Source organism: Poecile atricapillus, chromosome 39 (assembly GCF_030490865.1).
Source record: "Poecile atricapillus isolate bPoeAtr1 chromosome 39, bPoeAtr1.hap1, whole genome shotgun sequence".
In the NCBI taxonomy this organism is placed as follows: Eukaryota; Metazoa; Chordata; class Aves; order Passeriformes; family Paridae; genus Poecile; species Poecile atricapillus.
Genome location: NC_081287.1, coordinates 336,542 through 363,311, shown reverse-complemented (window position 1 = coordinate 363,311; position 26,770 = coordinate 336,542). Strand labels below are relative to the sequence as shown.

General features: G+C 57.4%; 1 protein-coding gene across 1 annotated transcript in view; it reads left to right on the top strand.

The window, feature by feature from the left end:
* Positions 1 to 388: 388 nt before the first annotated feature.
* WIZ (WIZ zinc finger) overlaps positions 389 to 26,770 on the top strand; it is a 30,224-nt gene continuing 3,842 nt past the window's right edge. The window contains exons 1-10 of the mRNA XM_058861694.1: positions 389 to 825; positions 6,660 to 6,970; positions 11,475 to 11,535; positions 12,643 to 14,933; positions 15,799 to 16,062; positions 20,196 to 20,363; positions 21,372 to 21,394; positions 22,435 to 22,843; positions 24,023 to 24,574; positions 25,706 to 25,871. Of these exons, the coding sequence (XP_058717677.1) occupies positions 428 to 825; positions 6,660 to 6,970; positions 11,475 to 11,535; positions 12,643 to 14,933; positions 15,799 to 16,062; positions 20,196 to 20,363; positions 21,372 to 21,394; positions 22,435 to 22,843; positions 24,023 to 24,574; positions 25,706 to 25,871 (4,643 nt within the window). The 5' untranslated portion in view covers positions 389 to 427. The remainder of the gene's footprint in view (positions 826 to 6,659; positions 6,971 to 11,474; positions 11,536 to 12,642; positions 14,934 to 15,798; positions 16,063 to 20,195; positions 20,364 to 21,371; positions 21,395 to 22,434; positions 22,844 to 24,022; positions 24,575 to 25,705; positions 25,872 to 26,770) is intronic.

Sequence of the window (26,770 nt, the reverse complement as noted above, 5' to 3'; positions counted from 1 at the left end):
TTTGGGGACAGTTCCAGGCCTGGGGACACTCTGGGGACACTCTGGGGACACTCTGGGAACCCTTTGGGGACACTTTAAGGACACTTCAGGGGCACTTTGAGGACATTTTGGGGACAGGGACACTCTGGGGACCCTTTGGGGACACTTCGGGGACCCTTTGGGGACGTTTTCCCCTCCCGCCCCCCCGGCCCCGACCTTCCCCTCACACCTCAAGATGGCGGCGCGGCCGCCCCGTCGCGCGCTTGTGACGTCACACCCGCGCGCCGCCCACCCCGGAAGGTCAGCGGGGCCTCGCGGGCCCCTCCCGCCACACTCAACATGGCGGCCCGGCCCCCTCCGCTGACGTCATCTCCGCGCGCCGCGCGCGGGCCGAGGGCGGCGGCGGCTCCGGCGGGGCCGGGGGGGGAGCGGGGGGGGCGTCCCCAACATGGCGGCGGCGGCGGCGGCGGCTCCTCCCGCGTCCCCCGCGGGCCCCGCCGCCTCTCCGGGCCCCTCGGCCCCGCCCGCGCCGCCCCCGCCGCTCCCCCCCTCAAGATGTCGGCGGCGGCTCGGTCGCGCGCGGCGTGACGTAGTCAGGCCCCGCCGGCGGGAGGGGGGCGGGGGAGCGGCACCGGGAGCGGCACCGGGAGCGGAACCGGGACCGGGAGCGGCAGCGGGGGCGGCACCGGGAGCGGCGGGGGGAGCCCCGGGCCGGCTCCTCAGGGCGCCATGGGCCCGGCGCGGCGGCGGAGGCGGAGCGGGCCCGAGGCGGGCGCGGGGCGGCGGCGGCGGCGGCGCTGAACGGGAACAGCCCCGAGGGCGCGGTACCGGAACCGGAGCGGGACGGTGAGTGAGCGGGGACAGCGGGGGGAGCGGGCCCGGGCCCGGGGAGTGTCCCGGGGGGAGCGGGCCCGGTCCCGGTCCCGGTCCGGTCCCGGTTGGGGCTCGGGCGGAACCGGAGCCCGGCGGGGCCGTTCCGGGGCAGCGCGGGGGGGGCGCTGCCACCGCCCGGAACCGGAACCGGAACCGGAACCGGAACCGGCACCGGGCGGGACACGGGGACGGGCCCGGGCGGCTCCCGGGACCCCGGACAGCGGGGACGGGTGAGGGGGGAGGGGCGGGGGGGATCCAGGTGTGCCCAGGGGGGATTTGGGGGGGTCCAGGTGGGCCCAGGGGGGTCCAGATGTGTCCAGGTGTGCCCCAGGTGTGTCCAGGGGGATCCAGGTGTGTCCGGGGGGGATTTGGGGGGGTCCAGGTGTGCCCCAGATGTGTCCAGGGGGGTCCAGGTGTGTGTGAGGGGTGTTGGGGGGGGGTCCAGGTATGCCCAGGGGGGATTTGGGGGGATCCAGGTGTGCCCCAGATGTGTCCAGGGGGATCCAGGTGTGTCCAGGTGTGTCCGGGGGGGGTCCAGGTGTGCGGGAGGGGGTTTAAGGAGGATCCAGGTGTGCCCCAGATGTGTCCAGGGGGGGTTTGGGAGGGATCCAGGTGTGCAGGAAGAGATCCAGATGAGCCCCAGGTGTGTGCAGGTGTGCCCAGGGGGATCCAGATGTGTCCAGGTGTGCCCCAGATGTGCAGGAAGGGTCTGTGAAGGGATCCAGATGTGCCCCAGGTGTGTGTGAGAGGGATTTAGGGGGACCCAGATGTACCCAGGTGTGCCCAGGTGTGTGTGAGAGGGATCCAGGTGTGCCCCAGATGTGCAGGAAGGGCCTGTGAAGGGATCCAGGTGTGCCCAGCTGTGCCCAGGTGTGTGTGAGGGGGGTTTGGGGGGATCCAGGTGTGTCCAGGTGTGCCCCAGGTGCGTCCAGATGTGCAGGAAGGGTCTGTGAAGGGATCCAGGTGTGTCCCAGGTGTGTCCAGCTGTGCCCCAGGTGTGTGCAGCTGTGCCCAGCTGTGCTCAGGTGTGTCCAGCTGTGCCCCAGATGTGCCCAGGTGTGCAGGAAGGGTTTGTGAAGGGATCCAGATGTGCCCCAGCTGTGCTCAGGTGTGTCCAGCTGTGCTCAGGAGCAGCCCCGGGCTGGGGGCTGGGCAGGGTCTGCACAGGAACCTCTTGGAGCCCCCGGAGGAGCTTTGGGATCGTCCTGGAGGAGATTTGGGATCGTCCTGGAGATTTGGGATCATCCAGGATCCCTTGGATCACCTTTGGGATCGTCCTGGAGGAGATTTGGGATCGTCCAGAACCCCTTGGAGCAGCTTTGGGATCATTTGGATCATCCTGGATCTCTCTGGATCACATTTGGGATCATCCTGGAACTTTGGGATCGTCCTGGAACCCCTTGGAGGAGCTTTGGGGTCACTCAGGACTCCTGGGATCACCTTTGGGATCATCCTGGAGGAGATTTGGGATCGTCCAGGACCTCTTGGATCACCTTTGGGATCGTCCTGGATCTGTGGGATCGTCCTGGAACCCCTTGGAGCGGCTTTGGGATCGTCCTGGATCAGCTCTGGGATCCTCCAGGAACAGTTTTGGGATCACCCAGGACTCCTTGGATCGGTTTTGGGATCATCCAGGATCTGTGGGATCACCCAGGACTCCTTGGAGCAGCCTTGGGATCATCCTGGAACCCCTTGGATCGGTTTTGGGATCATCTTTGGGATCCTCCTGGAGCTGTGGGATCCTCCTGGATCAGTTTTGGGATCCTTCTGGAACCTCTTGGAGGAGCTTTGGGATCATCCTGGATCTCCTGGAAGAGCTTTGGGATCCTCCTGGAACCCCTTGGAGCGGCTTTGGGATCACCCAGGACTCCCTGGAGCAGCTTTGGGATCGTCCCAGTCCCTTGGATCGGTTTTGGGATCATCTTTGGGATCCTCCTGGAACCCCTTGGAGAAGCTTTGGGATCCTCCAGGATCTGTGGGATCGTCCTGGAACCCCTTGGATCATCTTTGGGATCCTCCAGGATCATTTTTGGGATCCTCCAGGAGCTTTGGGATCCTCCTGGACCCCCTGGATCGCTTTTGGGATCCTCCTGGATCAATTTTGGGATCAGCTTTGGGCCCCTCCCCGAATTCCCAGACCCAGATCCCAAAAAATCCCCGGATTTTGGGATTTGGGATTTTGGGATTTGAGATTTTGGGGTTTGAGATTTTGGATTTTGGAGTTTTGGGGTTTGGGATTTTGGGATTTTGGGGTTTTGGGATTTTGGATTTTGGATTTTGGGGTTTTGGGGTTTGGGATTTTGGGATTTTGGGATTTTGGGGTTTGAGATTTGGGATTTTGGGGTTTGGGATTTTGGAGTTTTGGGGTTTGGGATTTTGGGATTTTGGGGTTCCAGGGGCTCCTGAGGGTCCGGAATTGTTTGGGATCGGCTTCAGGAGCTGGGAAAGGACGGGAAAAACTCGGGAAAAGGGGAAAAAAAAAGGAAAAAATTCCTTTGGGAAAGGAGAAAAAACTCAGGGAAAATAAAAAAAAAAAAAAGAGGGAAAAAATTCCTCGGGAAAAGGAAAAGAAAATTCAGGGAAAAGGAGAAAAAATTCGGGAAAAATTAAAGCAAAAACCGGGAAAAAATTCCCAGCAAAGCCCCGGGAATTCAGGAGCTGGAGGAGGAGGAGGAGGAGGAGGAGGAGGAGGAGGAGGAGGAGGAGGAGGAGGAGAATTCCACGGGATCCTCCTGGAAAAGCTCCGGGATTTCTCCTGGAATGCGGGGGAGCCTCGGCCGCGAGCGGCAGAAAATTCCAGCCCCAAAATTCCAGCCCCAAAATTCCAGCCCCGATCCCGATCCCGCCCTTTGGGGGGAGAGGGAAAAACAAACCCGGGAAAAGGGAAAAACCGGGAAAAAACAAAAAAAAACCGGGAAAAAAACGAAAAAAAAACCGGGAAAAAACCGAAAAAAACCGGGAAAAAAACGAAAAAAAAACCGGGAAAAACAAACCCAGTAAAAGGGAAAAAAACCGGGAAAAAAACCCCGGGAAAAGCCAAAAAAACCGGGAAAAGAAACCGGGAAAAGTGAAAAAACCTGGGAAAAAAAAATGGGGAAGAAAAAAAACGGGAATAGAAAAAAACCGGGAATAGAAAAAACCGGGAAAAGCAAAAAAAAACGGGAAAAAAAACCCAAAAAAACCCGGGAAAACCGAAAAAAAATCGGGAAAAACAAACCCAGGAAAAGTGAAAAATCCTGGGAAAGAAAAAATCTGGGAAAGAAAAAAACCGGGAAAAGAAAGAAGCCGGGAGAAATCCCGCCGGGAATTCGGAGCCGGTTTTTTCCCGGGAAAAGGGAATTTTTGGGTGGGAAAACCAAGGAAAGAATTCCAGGGAAGAATTCCAGGAAATCCCCGATCCCAGCGGCGTTCCCGAGGTTTGGGATTCGGGGTTTTTTGGGGGGGAAAAAAATGAAAAATGGGATTGGAATCCTGAGAATTCCAGAGCGGGAAAAGCGCTGGGAAAAATCGGGAAAAAAACGGGGAAAAATTGGGGAAAAAAATGGGGGAAAAAAATGGAAAAAAATGGGAAAAACCGGGGGGAAATTGGGGGGGAAATCGGGGGGAAAATCGGGAATAAACTGGGGGAAAATCGGGTAAAAATCGGGAAAAATCCGGGAATAAGCTGGGGGAAAATCAGGGAAAAATCGGGGGAAAACCGAGAATAAACCGGGGAAAGAATCGGGAATAAACCGAGGAAAAAATTGGGAATAACCGGGGAAAAAATCGGGAAAAATCGGGGGGAAATCGGGAAAAATCCGGGAATAAACTGGGGGAAAACCGGGAAAAATCGGGAAAAAACCGGGGAAAAACCGGGAATAAACCGGGGAGAAGATCGGGAATATCGGCGGCTTTCGGGTCCCATTCCCGCCGGGAAAAATCGGAATAAAAGCGTCGCGATTCCCGAATTTTCGGGAGGAATTCCCGGCGGGAAGATCCCGTTCTCTCCCGGTTTTTGCCGTGGTTTTTCCCGGTTTTTCCCGGTTTTTCCCGGTTTTTCCCGGTTTTTCCCCGGGAAGCGGCGGCCATTGGCGCCTTTTGCATTTCAATCCCCCCAATCCCAAATCCCGCATTTCTTTGGGATGAGGGGCGGGGCCGGGAGAGGTTCGGGAAGCGCCGGGAATTCGGGAAAAGGGATCGGGAGCTCGCGGTGAGCCGGGAAAAACCGGGAAAAAACCGGGAAAAACGGGAAAAACCGGGGAAAACGGGAAAAAACGGGAAAAAATAGGAAAAAACGGGAAAAAACCGGGAAAAAACAGGAAAAAAACGGGAAAAACGGGACAAAAATGGGATTTTTGGGGTTTTTTTTCAGCCCTTTCCCAAAATCCCCGAGCGGATTTTTGGGATCGCTGGGAAGGGGAAGGTTCGGGAAGGTTCGGGAAGGTTCGGGAAGGTTCGGGAGGGCGGGATTGGGGGAGGGGCCGCGGATTTTCCCGGGAATTCCTCGCGTTTGGAGCCGAATTTCGGGAGGATTTTCCCGGCTCGGGGATCCCGGGATTCTGATCCTGCCCCGTGCGGCTCCAGAGGGGGAAAAAAGGGAATTCCGGGGGAAAAAAGGGAATTCTGGGGGAAAAAAAGGGAATTTCGAGGGGGGAAAAAGGGAATTTCGAGGAAAAAAAGGAATTTTGGTGGGAAAAAGGGACTTTCGAGGGGGAAAAAGGGATTTTTTTCTGGGAAATAAAGGGAATTTGGAGCGTTCCCAGCGGATTTCAGGTGGATTTCAGGATCTGGAGGTTCCTGGGAAGAGCAGGGGGTGGGATTTGGGATTTATTCCAGGTTTGGGATTTGGGATTTATTCCAGGTTTGGGATTTGGGATTTATTCTGGGTTTGGGATTTGGGATTTGGGATTGGTTCCAGGTTTGGGATTCAGGATTTGTTTGGGATTTGGGATTTCCTCTCTCCAGGACCTTTCCCAATTTCTCCCTCCAGAATTTCCAAGACTGGACCCCGACCCCTTTCCTGGTTTTTCCCAGTTTAGTTTTCCCCGGTTTATCCTGGTTTATCCTGGTTCATCCCAGTTTATCCCAGTTCTATTCCCAGTTTATCCCAGTTTATCCCAGTTCTATTCCCAGTTTATCCCAGTTTATCCCATTTTTCCCCGTTCCCCGCAGGTTTTTCCGGCGTTTCCTGGTTCCATTCCCGGTTTATCCCGGTTTATCCCAGTTCCATTCCCAGTTCATCCCAGTTCATCCCCGTTTTCCCTGTTTCCCGCAGGTTTTTCCGGCGTTTCCCAGTTTATCCCAGTTTATCCCGGTTTATCCCATTTCATCCCCGTTTTCCCATTCCCCGCAGGTTTTTCCGGCGTTTCCCAGTTCCATTCCCGGTTTATCCCAGTTTATCCCGGTTTATCCCAGTTTATCCCAGTTTATCCCGGTTTATCCCATTTCATCCCCGTTTTCCCATTCCCCGCAGGTTTTTCCGGCGTTTCCCGGTTCCATTCCCAGTTTATCCCAGTTCCATTCCCAGTTTTTCCCATTTCATCCCCGTTTCCCCGTTTTTCCCGCAGGTTTTTCCGGCGTTTCCCGGTTCCATTCCCATTTTATCCCCGTTTTCCCTGTTCCCCGCAGGTTTTTCCGGCGTTTCCCGGTTCCATTCCCATTTCATCCCATTTTCCCGTTTTCCCCGCAGGTTTTTCCGGCGTTTCCCGGTTTATCCCGGTTTATCCCAGTTTATCCCATTTTTCCCATTCCCCGCAGGTTTTTCCGGCGTTTCCCGGTTCCATTCCCGGTTTATCCCATTTCATCCCATTTTCCCGTTTTCCCCGCAGGTTTTTCCGGCGTTTCCCGTGCTCTGGGATCGCCGTGGGCGCGTTCCCGCGGCGCGGGATGGACGGGAGCGGCCCCGGAGCCCCCCCGGCCATGGCCCCGGACAGCGAGGCCCCGGAGGCGCCGGGCGAGGCCGGAGCCGGGATCCGGGAGATCGGGGGGAAGCGGCCGGAGAGCGCGGCCGGAGCCGCGGGGCCGGGGCCGGAGCAGGAGGAGGAGGAGGAGGAGGAGGAGGAGGAGGAAGAGCCGGATTTGTTCTCGGCGCTGGCCCGGACGGAGCCCGGGGTGGCCCTGGAGGCCAAGGATGAGGCCGGTGAGTGCGGGGGAGGGGACGGGAACGGGAATGGGAATGGGAGCGGGAATGGGAGCGGGAGCGGGAGAGGAACCGGGAGAGGAACCGGGAGAGGAACCGGGAGAGGAACCGGGAGCAGAACCAGGGACAGCCCGGCTGGTTCTGGACTTGGTTCTGGAGCTGGTTCCAGACTCGGTTCTAGACTCGGCTCCAGACTCGGCTCCAGACTCGGTTCCGGATTGGTTCTAGAGTGGTTCTAGTCTCGGTTCCGGATCGGTTCCAGACTCGGTTCCAGAGCTGGTTCCAGACTCGGTTCCGGTTCTGTCCCGGTGCTGCCGTTACCCCTCAGGGCCGGTGCTGCTCTCTGGGTGACGCCGCTGTCCCGGAGCCGAGTCTGGGGTCAGGAATGGTCACTTTGGGGTCAGGAATGGTCACTTTGGGGTCAGGAATGGTCAGTTTGGGGTCAGGAATGGTCACTTTGGGGTCAGGATTGGTCAGTTTGGGGTCAGGATTGGTTACTTTGGGGTCAGGACTGGTCACTTTGGGGTCAGGAGTGTCCGGAGCTGTGTTTGGGGTCAGGACTGGTCACTGTTTGGGGTTTGGGATGGTCACTGTTTGGGGTCAGGAATGGTCACTTTGGGTCAGGAATGGTCACTTTGGGTCAGGAATGGTCACTTTGGGTCAGGAATGGTCAGTTTGGGGTCAGGACTGGTCAGTTTGGGGTCAGGGCTGTTCAGTTGTTGGTGTTTGGGGTCAGGAGTGTCCGGAGCCGTGTTTGGGGTCAGGGCTGTTCAGTTGTTGGGGTCAGGATTGGTCACTTTGGGGTCAGGACTGGTCACTTTGGGGTCAGGACTGGTCACTTTGGGGTCAGGAATGGTCACTTTGGGATCAGGACTGGTCAGTTTGGGGTCAGGACTGGTCACTGTTTGGGGTTTGGGATGGTCAGTTTGGGGTCAGGAATGGTCAGTTTGGGGTCAGGATTGGTCACTTTGGGGTCAGGAGTGTCCGGAGCCGTGTTTGGGGTTTGGAATGGTCAGTTGTTGGGGTCAGGACTGGTCAGTTGTTGGTGTTTGGGGTCAGGAATGGTCACTTTGGGGTCAGGAGTGTCCGGAGCCGTGTTTGGGGTTTGGAATGGTCAGTTGTTGGGGTCAGGACTGATCACTTTGGGGTCAGGAGTGTCCGGAGCCGTGTTTGGGGTCAGGGCCAGGTTTGGGGTCAGGACCGGTCAGTTGTTGGTGTTTGGGGTTTGGGATGGTCAGTTATTGGGGTCAGGACTGGTCACTTTGGGGTCAGGAGTGTCCGGAGCCGTGTTTGGGGTCAGGACTGGTCACTGTTTGGGGTCAGGACCGGTCAGTTGTTGGTGTTTGGGGTCAGGAGTGTCTGGAGCCGTGTTTGGGGTCAGGACTGGTCAGTTTGGGGTCAGGACTGGTCAGTTGTTGGTGTTTGGGGTCAGGGCTGTTCAGTTGTTGGGGTCAGGACTGGTCACTTTGGGGTCAGGAGTGTCCGGAGCCGTTTTCCGTCTCCGTTATCCCAAATTTCCACCCGGGACGGATCCGTCGGGGGCCGGGAGCCGCTGCCCCGCCCGTCCTGCTGGGGCTATAAATAACAATGATCCCAAATGATCCCAAATTATCCCAAATGATCCCAAATCCCAAATGATCCCAAATGATCCCAAATGATCCCAAATTATCCCAAATGATCCCAAATCCCAAATGATCCCAAATGATCCCAAATGATCCCAAATGATCCCAAATTCCCAAATGATCCCAAATGATCCCAAATCCCAAATGATCCCAAATTCCCAAATGATCCCAAATGATCCCAAATCCCAAATGATCCCAAATTCCCAAATGATCCCAAATGATCCCAAATCCCAAATGATCCCAAATGATCCCAAATCCCAAATGATCCCAAATGATCCCAAATGATCCCAAATTCCAAATTATCCCAAATGATCCCAAATTCCCAAATTATCCCAAATTATCCCAAATGATCCCAAATGATCCCAAATTATCCCAAATTATCCCAAATTATCCCAAATGATCCCAAATTCCCAAATGATCCCAAATGATCCCAAATGATCCCAAATTCCCAAATGATCCCAAATGATCCCAAATGATCCCAAATTCCCAAATGATCCCAAATCCCAAATTATCCCAAATTCTCCCAAATTCCCAAATTATCCCAAATGATCCCAAATGATCCCAAATTATCCCAACTGATCCCAACTGATCCCAAATCCCCGCCCCCGCCGGAACGAGGCCGCCGGATAAAAATAAAATCCAGGGGGGAAATGCCGGGAGAGCTCCGGGATTTTCCAAAGGAGGAAAATGGGCCAGGGCCGATCCCCCAGAGACTGCGGAGAAACGGGGACTTTTGGGATGAAAAATCCTGGTTTTGGGGACATAAAATCCTGGATTTTGGGCCATCAGATCCTGGATTTTGGGCTGTAAAATCCCTGGTTTTTTGGGGCTGTAAAATCCCAGTTTTTGGGCCATCAGATCCTGGATTTTGGGCTGTAAAATCCCTTTTTTTGGGGGGCTGTAAAATCCCAGTTTTTGGGCCATAAAATCCCATTTTTTGGGAAATAAAACCCCAGGTTTTGGGACATAAATTCCCGGTTTCTGGGCTGCAAAATCCCATTTTTTGGGACATAAATTCCCAGTTTCTGGGCTGTAAAATCCCATTTTTTGGGCCATAAAACCCCAGTTTTTGGCCCATAAAGTCCCGTATCCTGGAGTCTGGGATTTATCCTGAAATCCGGGATCGTGTCCTGGGCCCCGGGGTCACCTCCTGCCTCCCAGGCCATCCCCTCCATCCCCTCATCCCGGATTTTCCCCCCTCTGGAGAAGCTTTTCCCGGCCTTTCCCCGGCCCCAAATTCCCGGAGGAGCCGAGAAAACCTCGGAAAACCCCGGGAAGCGCCGGGTTCCTGCCAAGGAAAACATTCCCGCTGGGAATCATCATCATCCTCCTCCTCCTCCTCCTCCTCCTCCTCCTCCTCCTCCTCCTCCTCCTCCTCCTCCTCCTCCTCCTCCTCCTCCTCCTCCTCCTCCTCCTCCTCCTCCTCCTCCTCGTTTTTTGGGATAAAATCCCTTTTTTTTGGGATTTTTCCGGGAGCTTTTCCAGCTTTTCCTCCCCCCGGGCGCCGCAGGTGCCGGAAGCGCCGCCGGATTTTGTTTCCTTTTCCCTTGGGGGTTCTGGAGCTTTCCAGGGATTTCCGACGTCACCGGAGATTCCCAAACCCTCCCCGTTCCCGGGATTCCCTGGAATTTCTGGGCTTCCTCCCCTTCCTCCTTTTTCCTCCTCCTCACCCAGAACTTTCCCGGGATCCGCCTGGGGACGGATTTGGTTTTGTTTTCCCGGGAATCTCCCCTTGGATCCCCCGGGGCCGGAGCCATCCCGAGTTTCCCTGGGAAGGATTCCCGGGGCCGGGAAGGGCGCGGCTCCTCTCCCGGAGCCGGCCCCAGCTCGGGGCCCCTTTTCTGGGAAAAGCTCCGGAGCAGCTGCTCCGGGAGGGGCTGAAATCCCGGGAAAGGAGGGCTGAAATCCCGGGAAAAGGGGGCTGAAATCCCGGGATAGGGGGGCTGAAATCCCGGGAAAAGGGGGCTGAAATCCCGGGAAAAGGGGGCTGAAATCCCGGGAAAAGGGGGCTGAAATCCCAGGAAAAGGGGGCTGAAATCCTGGGAAAAGGGGGGCTGAAATCCCGGGAAAAGGGGCTGAAATCCCGGGAAAAGGGGGCTGAAATCCCGGGAAAAGGGGGCAGAAATCCCGGGAAAAGGGGGCTGAAATCCCGGGAAAGGAAGGGGACTGAAATCCCGGGAAAAGGGGGCTGAAATCCCGGGAAAAGGGGCTGAAATCCCGGGAAAAGGGAGCTGAAATCCCGGGAAAGGGGGGCTGAAATCCCAGGAAAAGGGGGCTGAAATCCCAGGAAAAGGGGCTGAAATCCCGGGAAAAGGGAGCTGAAATCCCGGGAAAGGGGGGCTGAAATCCCGGGAAAAGGGGGCTGAAATCCCGGGAAAAGGGAGGGGGGCTGAAATCCCGGGAAAAGGGAGGGGGGCTGAAATCCCGGGAATGCCGACGGGAGCCGCAGCCCGGATCCCGCCCTGCTCCGATTCGGCTCCGCAGGGATTTTTCCGGCCCCTGGTGAGCGCTGGGATGAGGAACCTCCTCCCCTTTTCCGGGGATTTCCTCCAGGATCGGAGCTGGGGAGGCCTGGGGCGGCTCTGGCGGGGATTTGGGACATTCCCAGGGACATTCCAGGGGAATTTGGGATCAATTCCAGGACATTCCAACATTCCAGGGATTATTTGGGATCGATCCCGTGACGTCATCAGTTCTTCCACGGATCCTCTCCAATGGGACCATCCCAGAACAATTCCCAGTTTTCTGTGGGAATTTTTTCAGGGCGGATTGGAGAGGGGAGAATTCCGTTTTCCCCCTTTTGTTTTCCCCCCCCTGCCTCTCCTGGAGCCGGGAATTTGGGAATGGGCTCTGCTGATCCCGGTGTTTTCCTCGTTTTCCAGATGAGCCCGACCCCGCCCTCTCCGGAGCCGTCCCGGCCGCGCCTCACCGGACACAGCTCGGGTGAGTTCCTGGGAATGGCCACGAGCGGCCCTGGATCCATCCCAGATTCCCTTGGATCCATCCCAGATTTCCTTGGATCCATCCCAGTTCCTCTGGATCCATCCCAGATTTCCTTGGATCCATCCCAGATTTCCTTGGATCCATCCCAGATTTCCTTGGATCCATCCCAGATTTCCTTGGATCCATCCCAGTTTCCCCCAGATCCATCCCAGTTCCCCTGGATCCATCCCAGATTTCCTTGGATCCATCCCAGTTCCCCTGGATCCATCCCACATTTCCCTGGATCCATCCCAGATTTCCTTGGATCCATCCCAGTTTCCCCCAGATCCATCCCAGTTCCCCTGGATCCATCCCAGATTTCCTTGGATCCATCCCAGTTCCCCTGGATCCACCCCACATTTCCTTGGATCCATCCCAGATTTCCTTGGATCCATCCCAGATTTCCTTGGATCCATCCCAGATTTCCTTGGATCCATCCCACATTTCCTTGGATCCATCCCAGTTCCCCTGGATCCATCCCAGTTCCCCCTGGATCCATCCCAGATTTCCTTGGATCCATCCCAGATTTCCTTGGATCCATCCCAGTTCCTTCAGATCCATCCCAGTTTCTCTGGATCCATCCCAGTTCCTCTGGATCCATCCCAGATTTCCTTGGATCCATCCCAGTTCCCCCTGGATCCATCCCAGTTCCCCTGGATCCATCCCAGTTCCCCCCAGATCCATCCCAGTTCCTCTGGATCCATCCCAGTTCCCCTGGGACCATCCCAGTTCCCCCCGGATCAATCCCACATTTCCTTGGATCCATCCCAGTTCCCCTGGATCCATCCCAGATTTCCTTGGATCCATCCCAGTTCCCCCCGGATCCATCCCAGATTTCCTTGGATCCATCCCAGTTCCCCCCTGGATCCATCCCAGTTCCTCTGGATCCATCCCAGTTCCCCTGGATCCATCCCAGTTCCCCCTGGATCCATCCCAGTTCCCCCCGGATCCATCCCAGTTCCTCTGGATCCATCCCAGTTCCCCCGGATCAATCCCAGTTCCCCCCAGATCCATCCCCGTGGGTTTTTTCCCGAATTCCCGGTTTTCAGCCCCGGAATTCCGTTCCAGCGCGGCTCCCGAGGAGCGCCCGGAGTTCCCTCGGCTGCTGTTCCGTGCGGAGCCGCTGGGCTGGGCCCGAAGCACTTTCCAGAGCGATCCCCCGGAGCCCCGGCCGGACGCGGAGCCGCCGGGCAGCGACCGGGACGCGGCGCCGGAGGCCGGGAAAGCTCCGCCGGGATCTCCGGAGCCCGTCCCGGCCGGGGAGAGCCCCCGGACCCAACCAAAGCAGGCGGAATCGGCCGGAGCCGAGCGGGGCCGCGGGAGCCTCCGGAGCCTGGAGTGGATCCCGGGCGCGGCGTTCCCGCAGCTCCGGGACGTAGCGGCCGGCTCGGCGTTCCGGCGGGAGGCGGCTTCGGCCTTCCGGAGAGCGCCCAAAGCCAAAGGCTCGGAGAGCCGGCGCCAGAGGGCGGCGCGGCCGGAGCCGCCCGGGCCCCCGGAGTGGGCGCCGGCAGAGCCGCCGTGGGCGCTCGACGCCGCCGCGCCGGAGCCGCCGGAGCCGCACGGAGCCTTCATCCTCCCGGAGCCGCCGCCAGAGCCGCACGGAGCCTTCCTCCTCCCGGAGCCGCCGGAGCCGCCACCGGAGCCGCACGGAGCCTTCCTCCTCCCGGAGCCGCCGCCGGAGCCGCACGGAGCCTTCATCCTCCCGGAGCCGCCGGAGCCGCACGGAGCCTTCATCCTCCCGGAGCCGCCGGACAGGGAAGCGGAGCCGGAGCCGGAGCCGGAGCCGGAGCCGGAGGACGACGCCGGCGTTTTCACCTGCATCGAGTGCAGCATCTACTTCCGCAAGAAGGAGCACCTGCTGGAGCACACGCTGCAGCACAACCGCGGCGCCGAGCGCGGCTCCGCCGGCTCCCCCGCCGGCCGCCGCCGCCTGCGCTGCGGGGAGTGCGGCTGGGCCTTCGGCGAGGCGGCGGCGCTGGAGCGGCACCGGCGGCTGCACCAGGAGTCGCGGGAGAAGATCATCGAGGAGATCCAGAAGCTGGACGAGCTGCCGGACGAGGGCCGCGAGGCGCGGCTCCAGTGCCCCAAGTGCGTCTTCGGCACCAACTCCTCCAAGATCTTCGTGCAGCACGCCAAGATGCACGTCAAGGAGAGGAAGGAGGGCGGCTCCCGCGGCTCCGGCATCGGCTCCGGGCTCGGTTCTGGACTCGGTTCTGGACTCAGCTCCGGGCTCAGCTCTGGCCTTGGTTCCAGCCTCGGTTCTGGACTCAGCTCCGGCCTCGGTTCCAGCCTCGGTTCCGGCCTCGGTTCCGGGCTCTTCCACGGCCTCTCCGGCACCGAGGAGGCTCCGGCGGCTCCGGCCGGGCGAGCTCCGAGCTCCTGCGTCCTGTGCGGGTTCCCGGCGCCCGACGAGCGCGTCCTGAGGGAGCACCTGAGCTTCGCCCATTCCCAGCTGTCCTGGCAGAGCTTCCCGGAGGATCCCGGCCAGCCCGGCACCAGCCGCGACTCCTTCAGCCCCGCCGAGCTCTTCGGGAAGAGCGAGCGGCTTTTCCCGGCCGTGGCGGCGGCGCCGGCGCGGGAGGGCTCGGAGAGGAGCGCCGGTGGTGCCAGGAAGGACTGGAGGGGGCTCCAGCACGCCAGGAAGGCGGCGCCGCGTCCCGGCCCCCAGCACGGCCCCGCGCTCGCCGGATTCACCAAGGGCCGCCCGCACTCGGCGCCGCGGCTGCCGCGGAAGAGAGCGGCCGGGCAGGACGGGGACGGCGACGCCGCGGGGCTGGAGGAGCTCCAGGAGGACGAGGAGGATGAGGAGGATGAGGAGGAGGAGGAGGAAGAGGCGGGCGGCGTGGCCGTGCCCGCGGCGGCGCTGGAGCTCAAGAGGAGCTTCGGGGCCCTGCTGAGGGCGGCGGGCTCGGAGCAGCAGCGGCGGCAGCTGCGGGCCATGGTGCCCCTGGTGCTCCTGGAGGGGCCCAGCGCCAAGAGGAGGAGGAGGAGGAGGAAGAGGAGGAGGAGGAAGAAGCCCCCAGCAGCAGCAGCAGCAGGAGGAGGAGGAGGAGGAGGGTCGGGCGGGGGGTTCCTGCTGGAGGATCCGCTCCCCCTGGACGTGCTGCTGCTGGAGGCGCCGCTGGAAGCGCCGCTGGAGCTGGAGGAGCTGCTGGGATCCGAGGGGGCGGCGCTGAGGAACGAGGAGCGGCGCTGCCCCTACTGCCCCGACCGCTTCCACAACGGCATCGGGCTGGCAAACCACGTCCGCGGCCACCTCAACCGCGTCGGCGTCAGCTACAACGTGCGGCACTTCATCTCCGCAGAGGAGGTCAAGGCCATCGAGCAGAGCTTCTCCTTCCAGAAAAAGAAAAAGAAAGGTGAGCTCGGGGTGGGCTGGGCTGGGGAGGGGCTGGAGGGGTGGGCAGGGGTCAGTGAGACCCCCGGGATGGGCTGGGGAGGGGCTGGAGGGGTGGGCAGGGGTCAGTGAGACCCCCCTGAGGGGACACTGAGACCCCCGGGATGGGCTGGGGGTGGTGAGACCCCCCTGAGGGGGCAGTGAGACCCCCCTGAGGGGGCAGTGAGACCCCCGGGATGGGCAGGGGACAGTGAGACCCCCCTGGGTGAGGAGGGGTCAGTGAGACCCCCCTGAGGGGTCAGTGAGACCCCCGGGATGGGTGACTGGAGGTTTTGGGGTCAGTGAGGCCCCCCTGGGGTCAGTGAGACCCCTGGATGGGTGAGGAGGGGTCACTGAGACCCCGGGATGGGTGACTGGAGGTTTTGGGGTCAGTGAGATCCCCCTGGATGTCTGACCAAGGAATTTTGGGGTCAGTGAACGCCATTTTTGGAGTCCTGATGCTTTTTTTGGGGGGGATCCTGGACATTCTTTGGGATCCTGATGGGATCTTGGTGATCCTGCTGGGATTTTTTGGGATCCTGCTGGGATTTTGGGGATCCTGGTGGGATTTTGGTGATCCTGCTGGGATTTTTGGGATCCTGGTGGGATTTTGGTGATCCTGGTGGTTATTTTGTGTTCCTGGGTGTCCGTGTGTCCCCACTGACCGCTGTCCCCCGTCCCCAGTGGCCAACTTCGACCCGGGCACGTTCAGCCTGAGCCAGTGGGGTGGATTTTGGGGATCCTGCTGGGATTTTTTGGGATCCTGCTGGGATTTTGGTGATCCTGGTGGTTATTTTGTGTTCCTGGATGTCCCTCCATCCCCACTGACCGCTGTCCCCCGTCCCCAGTGGCCAACTTCGACCCGGGCACGTTCAGCCTGATGCGCTGCGAGTTCTGCGGCGCCGGTTTCGACACCCGGGCGGGGCTGTCGAGCCACGCCCGCGCCCACCTGCGCGACTTCGGCATCACCAACTGGGAGCTGACGGTGTCGCCCATCCACATCCTGCAGGAGCTGCTGGCCGCGACCCCCGCGCCCCCCGCGCTGCTCCGCGCCCTCGCGCCCTCGCCCGCCCCGCCCTGGGGCCACCCCGGCCCCCAGCACTACGGGGACGGTGAGAGGGGACGGGGGGAAGGGGTTTGGGACTGCGAGGGGTTGGGGGGGCTTTGGGGATTTTTTGGGGATTTTTTGGGGATTTTTTTGGGGATTTTTTTGGGATTTTTTGGGATTTTTTGGGGATTTTTGGGGATTTTTTGGGATTTTTTTGGGATTTTTTATTGAGTTTTTGGGATTTTTTTGGGATTTTTTAGGGGATTTTTTTGGGATTTTTTGGGATTTTTTTGGGATTTTTTGGGGGGATTTTTTGGGATTTATTTGGGATTTTTTGGGGGATTTTTTGGGATTTTTTGGGGGATTTTTTGGGGATTTTTTAGGATTTTTTTGGGGATTTTTTGGGGATTTTTTGGGATTTTTTTGGGGATTTTTTTGGAGATTTTTTGGGGATTTTTTGGGATTTTTTTGGGGGATTTTTTTGAGGGGATTTTTTGGGGGGATTTTTTGGGATTTTTTGGGATTTTTTTGGGGATTTTTTGGGATTTTTTGGGGGATTTTTTGGGGATTTTTTGGGATTTTTTTGGGATTTTTTGGGATTTTTTTTGGGATTTTTTTTCGAGTTTTTGGGATTTTTTTGGGGATTTTTTGGGATTTTTGGGGGATTTTTTGGGATTTTTTGGGGGATTTTTTTTTGAGTTTTTGGGATTTTTTTGGGGATTTTTTGGGGGATTTTTTTGGGATTTTTTGGGGATTTTTTGGGATTTTTTGGGGGGATTTTTTTGAGGGGATTTTTTTGGGGGATTTTTTGGGATTTTTTGGGGGATTTTTTTTGAGTTTTTGGGATTTTTGGGGGGATTTTTTGGGATTTTTTGGGGGTTTTTTTGGGGATTTTTTGGGATTTTTTTGGTTTTTGGGGGGATTTTTAGGATTTTTTTTTTGGGATTTTGAGGAGTTTTTTTGGGGGGGTTTGGTGTTTTTTCTGGGATTTTTCTGTAATTTTTGGGGGATTTTTTAGGGATTTTTTTGTATTTTTGGGGAATTTTTGGAGTTTTTTGGGGTTTTTTTAAGGCATTTTTGGTGTTTTTTCTGGGATTTTTGGGGGGCTTTTTGGGGATTTTTTGGAATTTTTTGGGGGGATTTTTGGGGGATTTTTTGGGGAATTTTTTTTATTTTTTTGGATTTTGGGGGGATTTTTTGGCATTTTTTGGGTTTGTTTTGGGGTTTTTTGGAGGAATTTGGGATTTTGGGGCTGGAGGAGTTTGGTGAATTCGGGCTTTGGGGGTTTTTGGGGAATCCAGTTGGAAAAGCTTTGGGAATTGTGCGGGATCGGCCCGGGATGGAGGATTTGGGGCGGAATTTTGGGGGTTTGGGGATAAATTTGGGATTTGGGGCTGACAGAGGAGCCCCTCTGGATCCACGGTTTGGGATTTTTGGGGATGTGCTGGAAATCCAGGAAAGTTCAATTCCAAACCCACAAAATCCGGGATTTTCCCTATTCCCGTACCCAAATTTCCCCATTTTTTCCCCCCGAATCCTCCCTTTTTTCCCCAAAAAAACTCCCAAAATCCCCTCAAAATTTCCTAAATCCTCCCCAAAATTCCCCAGATCCCCCCAAAAATCTCCTCAAATCCCCCCAAATCCCAAAAAATTCTCAAAAATCCCCAAATTCCCCCAAATTCCCCCAAATCCCAAAAAATTCTCCAAAATCCCCAAATCCCCCCAAATCCCCAAAAATCCCAAAAAATTCTCCAAATTGCCCCAAATTCCCCCAAATCCCCCCCGCTCCGCTATCGGTGCGCTCGGCGCTCTGCCGCTCTCCCCTGGCGGCTCGCGGCCGCGCTCGCTGTCTCGGCGCTCCCCGCGGCGGCCTGGCGGGCGCCCCGCGTGCGCCGTGCCCAAGATGGCGGCCTCCACCTCGGCCTCGGCCGCCGCCTCCCCGCCGCCCAAAGTCACCAAAGCGGCGGCGGCTCCGCGGCCCCGCGACCGCGACCGCGGCGGGGACAGCGACCCCGAGCCCCCGGCCGCGCCCGAGCCGGGTGAGCGCCCCTTTTCCCCCTCCGCCGGCCCCGGCCCCGCCCCGGCCCGCCCGCGCCCCCCCCGCCCCCCCCGGCTCCCCTCACGGTTCCCGCCGCTACCGGCGGCGCTCGGCCCGGGCCGCGGCCCGCGGAGGGCGCGGGGAGAGCCCCGAGGGGCTCCGGGAGGCCTCGGCCGCGGAGCCGCCGCCCTCCTTTGTCCCGGCCCCGGCTCCGCTTTGTCCCCGCGGGACCCCCGGGAGCGGCTCCGGGCAGGGACCGGCGGGGACCGGGGGGGACCGGGGGGCTCGGGGGGCTCGGGGAGGACCGGGGGGCTCCCGGCAGGGACCGGGGGGCTCGGGGGGCTCCGGGGGCCCGGCTTGGGCAGCCCCCGCGGGGCCGCTGCTCCCGGGATGGCCCCGGGAGCCCCGGGGTGTCCATGCCCGGTTCCCGGGGTGTCCCCGGGATGTCACCGGGAGCCCCGGGATGTCACCGGGATGGCCCCGGGATGTCACCGGGATGGCCCCGGGTGTCCCCGCCCGCCTCTGTCCCCTCCCGTGTCCCCTCCCCGTTCGGGACCGGCTCTGTCCCCTCCCCCTTAGAGACCCGGCCTGGCCCTGAGGCCACCGGCGGTGTCACCAAATCCCTCCGGAATATCCCAAATATCCCCTGGAACATCCCAAATCCCTCTGGAATATCCAAAATATCCCCTGGAACATCCCAAATCCCTCCGGAATATCCCAAATATCCCCTGGAGCATCCAAAATATCCCCTGGAATATCCAAAATATCCCCTGGAATATCCCAAATATCCCCTGGAATATCCCAAATATCCCCTGGAACGTCCCAAATATCCCCTGGAATGTCCCAAATATCCCCTGGAATGTCCAAAATATCCCCTGGAATGTCCAAAATATCCCCTGGAATATCCCAAATATCCCCTGGAATATCCCAAATATCCCCTGGAATATCCCAAATATCCCCTGGAACGTCCCAAATATCCCCTGGAATATCCCAAATATCCCCTGGAATATCCCAAATATCCCCTGGAACGTCCCAAATATCCCCTGGAATGTCCCAAATATCCCTGGAATATCCCAAATATCCCCTGGAATATCCAAAATATCCCCTGGAACATCCCAAATATCCCCTGGAATATCCCAAATATCCTCTGGAATATCCAAAATATCCCTGGAATATCCCAAATATCCCCTGGAATATTCCAAATCCCTCTGGAATATCCCAAATATCCCTGGAATATCCAAAATATCCCCTGGAATATCCCAAATCCCACCGGAAATATCCCAAATATCCCCTGGAATATCCCAAATATCTCCTGGAATATCCCAAATATCCCCTGGAATATCCCAAATATCCCCTGGAATATCCCAAATATCCCTGGAATATCCCAAATATCCCTGGAATATCCCAAATATCTCCTGGAATATCCCAAATATCCCCTGGAATATCCCAAATATCCTCTGGAATATCCCAAATATCCCCTGGAATATCCCAAATATCCCCGGGAATATCCAAAATATCCCCTGGAATATCCAAAATATCCCCTGGAATATCCAAAATCCCCCCTGGAACATCCTAAATCCTACCTGGAGTATCCCAAACTTCACCTGGAACATCCCAAATCCCTCTGGAACATCCCAGATCCCCCCTGGAACATCCCAAACCTCACCTGGAACATCCCAGATCCCCTCAGGAACCTCCCAGATCCCCTCTGGAACCTCCCAGATCCTTCTGGAACATCCCAGATCCCCTCAGGAACCTCCCAGATCCTTCTGGAACATCCCAAATCCCCTCTGGAACATCCCAGATCCCCTCAGGAACCTCCCAGATCCCCTCTGGAACCTCCCAGATCCTTCTGGAACATCCCAGATCCTTCTGGAACATCCCAAATCCCCCCTGGAACATCCCAAATATCCTCTGGAACATCCCAGATCCCTCTGGAACATCCCAAATCCCCTCTGGAAGCTCCCAGATCCTTCTGGAAGCTCCCAGATCCTTCTGGAACCTCCCAAATCCCCTCTGGAAGCTCCCAGATCCCTCTGGAAGCTCCCAGATCCTTCTGGAACATCCCAAATCCCCCCTAGAACCTCCCAGATCCTTCTGGAACATCCCAGATCCTTCTGGAAGCTCCCGGGTTTCTGATTCCCGGCTCGTTCCCGCAGTGCTGGCTCCGGACGAGGATGACCTGGTGGCCCTGGAAGTGACGTCCCCTCCTCCCATTCCCAAGAAAAGCTCCGGGAATTTGGTGCTGGAGCCGCCCCCGCCCCGCCTCGGGACCAAGCTCTCCCCGGAGCCCCCCGGCAGCAAAGCCGAGCCCCAGGATTCCAAAGGTTGGGATTTTCCCGGGATTCCCTCGGGAGGGGGCGTTCCCGGGGGATTTTGGGAATTACCCCGGTTGGGAACGTCGGGAACCGGGGCTGGGATGGGGAAAATCCCCCGGGATCGGCTCCCAACCTTCCCCAGCTCCTTCCTCCCCCTGCTCTGGCAGCAGCTTCAGCCCTGTTTTTCCCATTTTTCCCCATTTTTTCCCGTTTTTCCCGTTTTTCCCCATTTTCCTCAGCCTGACCCAGGTGTTGGGCATGCAGCTCCTGCTCCCATCCCAAAGTGGGGCTGGGTTCATTCAGGAACAGATCAGTTCAGGATCAGATCAGTTCAGGAACAGATCCCAACAGATCCCAACAGATCCCAACAGATCCTTTATATCCAACACCAAAACCACGATTAATTTTCCTGGTTTTTCCCTGTTTTTTCCCGTTTTTCCCCATTTCCCAGCCCCCAGCCTGACCACGTGCGAGGTGTGCGGCTCCTGCTCCCATCCCAAACCGGGGCTGGGTTCATTCATGATCAGATCAGTTCAGGATCAGATCAATTCAGGATCAGATCAATTCAGGATCAGATCAATTCAGGATCAGATCAATTCAGGATCAGATCAATTCAGGATCAGATCAGTTCAGGATCAGATCAGTTCAGGAACAGATCAGTTCAGGAACAGATCCCAACAGATCCTTTATGTCCAGCACTATAACTATGATTAATTTTCCCGTTTTTCCCCCGTTTTTCCCCCGTTTTTCCCCCGTTTTTTCCCCGTTTTCCGCAGCCCCCAGCCTGACCACGTGCGAGGTGTGCGGCTCCTGCTCCCATCCCAAACCAGGGCTGGCAGGAACAGATCAGTTCAGGATCAGATCAGTTCAGGATCAGATCAGTTCAGGATCAGATCAGTTCAGGATCAGATCAGTTCAGGATCAGATCCCAACAGATCCTTTATATCCAGCACGAGAACTATGATTAATTTTCCTGTTTTTTCCCATTTTCTCCTGTTTTTCCCCTGTTTTCCGCAGCCCCCAGCCTGGCCACGTGTGAGGTGTGCGGCTCCTGCTCCCATCCCAAACTGGGGCTGGCAGGATCAGATCAGTTCAGGATCAGATCAGTTCAGGATCAGATCAGTTCAGGATCAGATCAGTTCAGGAACAGATCCCAACAGATCCTTTATATCCAACACCAAAACCACGATTAATTTTCCTGTTTTTTCCCATTTTCCCCCGTTTTTCCCCCGTTTTCTGCAGCCCCCAGCCTGACCACGTGCGAGGTGTGCGGCTCCTGCTCCCGTCCCAAACCGGGGCTGGGTTCATTCAGGAACAGATCAATTCAGGATCAGATCAATTCAGGATCAGATCAGTTCAGGATCAGATCAGTTCAGGATCAGATTCCAACAGATCCCAACAGATCCTTTATATCCAGCACTATAACTGTGATTAATTTTCCCGTTTTTTCCCATTTTCCCCCATTTTTCCCCCGTTCTCCGCAGCCCCCAGCCTGACCACGTGCGAGGTGTGCGGCTCCTGCTCCCATCCCAAACCGGGGCTGGGTGGAAATTCAGGATCAGATCCCAAGGGATTCTCCATATCCTCTATATCCAAAACCACGATTAATTTTCCTGTTTTTTCCCGTTTTCCCCCCTTTTTCCCCCATTTCCCGCAGCCCCCAGCCTGACCACGTGCGAGGTGTGCGGCTCCTGCTCCTGTCCCAAACCGGGGCTGGCAGGAACAGATCAGTTCAGGATCAGATCAGTTCAGGATCAGATCAGTTCAGGATCAGATCAGTTCAGGAACAGATCCCAACACACATTTTATATCCAGCACTATAACTATGATTAATTTTCCCATTTTCCCCCCGTTTTTCCCCCGTTCTCCGCAGCCCCCAGCCTGACCACGTGCGAGGTGTGCGGCTCCTGCTCCCATCCCAAACTGGGGCTGGCAGGAACAGATCAGTTCAGGATCAGATCAGTTCAGGAACAGATTCCGAGGAATCTTCTATAATCTCTATATCCAAAACCACGATTAATTTTCCCATTTTCTCCTGTTTTTCCCCCGTTTCCCAGCCCCCAGCCTGACCACGTGCGAGGTGTGCGGCGCCTGTTTCGAGACGCGCAAGGGCCTCTCGAGCCACGCGCGCTCCCACCTGCGCCAGCTCGGCGTCGCCGAATCCGAGAGCTCCGGCGCTCCCATCGACCTCCTGTACGAGCTGGTGCGGCACAAAGCCAAACCCGACGGCGCCAGGAAATCCTCCTCTCCCAAGGAGCCGCCGGCGGCGCTGCCGGCGGCGCCGCGCCCGGAGCCGCCGCTCAACAAAGCCATCAAATCCCCGCCGGGGTTCGGCAAAGCGGCGCCGGGCTCGCCGGGGCTGCGCAAAGCCGTGCCGGGCTCGCCCTGCGCCCGCGGCGCCGCCGACGACAAGGGAGCCAAGCTGGGGCTGGGGCCGCTGCCCGCCGACGGAAAATGGGGGCCGGACGAGGAGGCGCCACTCAACCTCAGTGAGTCACGGCCTGAGGGGGGAACGGGGGCCTTTGGGGGGGTTTGGGGGGTTTTGGGGGTTTTTGGGATTTTTTGGGGTTTTTTGGGATTTTTTCCGGATTTTTTCCGGATCTTTTGGGGGGTTTTTTGTGATGTTTTTGTGATTTTTTGGTGATTTTTTCTGGATTTTTCCGGATTTTTTCCGGATTTTTTCCGGATCTTTTAGGGGTATTTTGGTGATTTTTTGGTGATTTTTTGGTGATTTTTTGGGACTTTTTCCGGATATTTTCCGGATTTTTTCCGTATCTTTTGGGGGGTTTTCTTTGTGATTTTTTGGTGATTTGTTTCTGGATTTTTTAGGATTTTTTCCGGATCATTTGGGGCTTTTTATGTGATTTTTTTTTTATTTTTTCTGGATTTTTTCTGGATTTTTTAGGATTTTTTCTGGATTTTTTGGGGTTTTTTGGTGGATTTTTTTGCAGATTTTTTGGGGGATTCTGGGGGGATTTTTTTTTTTTATTTTTTGGGGAATTTTGGGGGGATTTTTTGGGGATATTTTGGGATTTTTTTGCAGATTTTTTTGTGGATTTTGGGGGATTTTTGGGGAGGATTTTTTGGGGGATTTTTTGGGATTTTTGGGGATTTTTTTGGGGTTTGGATTTTCTGTGTTTTTCCAGGATTTTTTTGAGGTTTCCCTGGATTTTCCCAGGAATCCCCACACCCCTTTAACCCTTTGTGTGCCGTTGGCAGCCTCGGGTGCAGAGCCCTTATCCCAAATCCCTTTTCCCTGGAATTCCCACACCCTTTTAACCCTTTGTGTGCCGTTGGCAGCCTCGGGCGCGGAGCCCTTATCCCAAATCCCTTTTCCCTGGAATTCCCAGCCCGGTTTAACCCTTTCTGTGCCATTCCCAGCCTCGGGCGCGGAGCCCTTATCCCAAATCCCTTTTCCCTGGAATCCCCACACCCCTTTAACCCTTTGTGTGCCATTCTCAGCCTCGGGCGCGGAGCCGTGCCGCGACGGAAGTTCTGCAGGGATTTCCCTTGGAGCTTCCCCTTATCCCAAATCCCTTTTCCCGGGAATCCCCACACCCCTTTAACCCTTTGTGTGCCATTCCCAGCCTCGGGCGCAGAGCCCTTATCCCAAATCCCTTTTCCCTGGAATTCCCACACCCCTTTAACCCTTTCTGTGCCATTCCCAGCCTCGGGCGCGGAGCCGTGCCGCGACATCCGCTGCGAGTTCTGCGGGGAGTTCTTTGAGAACCGCAAGGGGCTGTCGAGCCACGCGCGCTCCCACCTGCGCCAGATGGGCGTCACCGAGTGGTACGTGAACGGCTCGCCCATCGACACGCTGCGCGAGATCCTGGCGCGCCGCCGCCCCGCCGCGCACCCCAAGGCCCTGCCCAAGGGGCTGCTGGCCGGGCTGGCGCCGCTGGAGCCGCCGCGGCCGCCGGAGCTGCACCTGGCCGGGCTGGCCAAGAAGGCCCCGCTCAGCCCCCCGGGGCCGGCGCCCGGCGCGGCTTCGCCGCCGCCCACGGCCAGGAAGATGTTCCCGGGGCTGGCGGCGCCGGGAGTGCCCAGGAAGGTGAAGCAGGACCAGCTGCGGGTGGAGATCAAGCGGGAGCTGATGGCCTCGGCAGGAGGAGGAGGAGGAGGAGGAGGAGGAGGAGGAGGGGCCGGGATCCATCCCGGGGAGGCGGCGGCGCCGGAGCCGGGCTGGGCCGCGCACGAGGAGATGGCGCCGCTCAACCTCTGTGAGTCCAGAGGGGCAGGGGGTTTATTCCCTAAAGATTTGGGGGTTTAGGTGTTTATCCCAAAGATTTGGGGGATTTAGGACTTCACCTCAAACATTTGGGGGATTTGGGGCTTTATCCCAAGGATTTGGGGCTTTATCCCAAGGATTTGGGAGTTTATCCCAAGGATTTGGGGGACTTCGGGGGTTTATCCCGAGGATTTGGGGGATTTAAGGGTTTATCTCAAAAATTTGGGGGATTTGGGGCTTTATCCCGAGGATTTGGGGGAGTTTGGGGTTTATTCCCAGGATTTGGGGGAGTTTGGGGTTTATTCCCAGGATTTGGGGGTTCCAGGGATCATCCCAGGGATCTGGGATCTCAACCCAGGGGATCCTTCCCTCCTTAATCCTGGAATTTCTCTGGAAATCTCCCAGGCCAGCCCCGTGTGTGACATCCTGGGGATTTGGGGACTCCTGGAGCTCATTCCCGGGGATTTGGGGACTCCTGGAGCTCATTCCCGGGGATTTGGGGACTCCTGGAGCTCATTCCCGGGGATTTGGGGTCTCTCAGAGCTCATTCCCGGGGATTTGGGGTCTCTCAGAGCTCATTCCCGGGGATTTGGGGTCTCTCAGAGCTCATTCCCGGGGATTTGGGGTCTCTCAGAGCTCATTCCCGGGGATTTGGGGTCTCCTGGAGCTCATTCCCGGGGATTTGGGGTCTCTCAGAGCTCATTCCCGGGGATTTGGGGTCTCCTGGAGCTCATTCCCGGGGATTTGGGGTCTCTCAGAGCTCATTCCCGGGGATTTGGGGTCTCTCAGAGCTCATTCCCGGGGATTTGGGGACTCCTGGAGCTCATTCCCGGGGATTTGGGGTCTCTCAGAGCTCATTCCCGGGGATTTGGGGTCTCCTGGAGCTCATTCCCGGGGATTTGGGGTCTCTCAGAGCTCATTCCCGGGGATTTGGGGTCTCCTGGAGCTCATTCCCGGGGATTTGGGGACTCCTGGAGCTCATTCCCGGGGATTTGGGGTCTCTCAGAGCTCATTCCCGGGGATTTGGGGTCTCCTGGAGCTCATTCCCGGGGATTTTGGGACTCCTGGAGCTCATTCCCGGGGATTTGGGGTCTCTCCACGCCCTGATCCCGGTTTCCCGCAGCGTCCCGGGCGGAGCCGTGCCGCGACATCCGCTGCGAGTTCTGCGGGGAGTTCTTTGAGAACCGCAAGGGGCTGTCGAGCCACGCGCGCTCCCACCTGCGCCAGATGGGCGTCACCGAGTGGTCGGTGAACGGCTCCCCCATCGACACGCTGCGCGAGATCCTCAGGTACCGGCGCGGCCCCGCCACGGGGCTGATCCTGATCCCTGATCCTGATCCCTGATCCTGATCCCTGATCCTGGTCCTGATCCCAATCCCTGATCCTGATCCTGATCCCTGATCCTGATCCTGATCCTGATCCTGATCCCGATCCTGATCCCTGATCCTGATCCCTGATCCTGATCCTGATTCCTGATCCTGATCCTGATCCTGATCCCAATCCCTGATCCTGATCCTGATCCCTGATCCTGATCCCAATCCCTGATCCTGATCCTGATCCCTGATCCTGATCCCTGATCCCTGATCCCTGATCCTGATCCCTGATCCCGATCCTGATCCTGATCCCTGATTCTGATCCCAATCCCTGATCCCTGATCCTGATCCCTGATCCTGATCCCTGATCCCTGATCCTGATCCCTGATCCCTGATCCTGATCCCTGATCCTGATCCTGATCCCCGATCCCTGATCCCTATCCCGATCCTGATCCTGATCCCCGATCCCGATCCTGATCCTGATCCCGATCCCCGGTGCTGATCCTGGCGCTGATCCCGGTGCCAATCCCTGGTTCCGATCCTGGTGCCAATCCCTGGCTACAAATCCTTGGGTGCAAATTCCCTGTGCCCTGGTACAAAATCCTGGAATTCCCTGCATTACAAAATCCCAGGAATTCCCTGGGAATTCCCTGTGCCTCGGTCCCAAACCCCCGGGATTCCCTGGGAATTCCCTGTGCCCCGTTAACAAACCCCCGGGATTCCCTGGGAATTCCCCGTGCCAAACCCCCGGGATTCCCTGGGAATTCCCTGTGCCTCTGTCCCAAACCCCCGGGATTCCCTGGGAATTCCCTGTGCCCTGGCACCAAACCCCTGGAATTCCCTGGGAATTCCCTGTGCCCTGGGTACAAAACCCC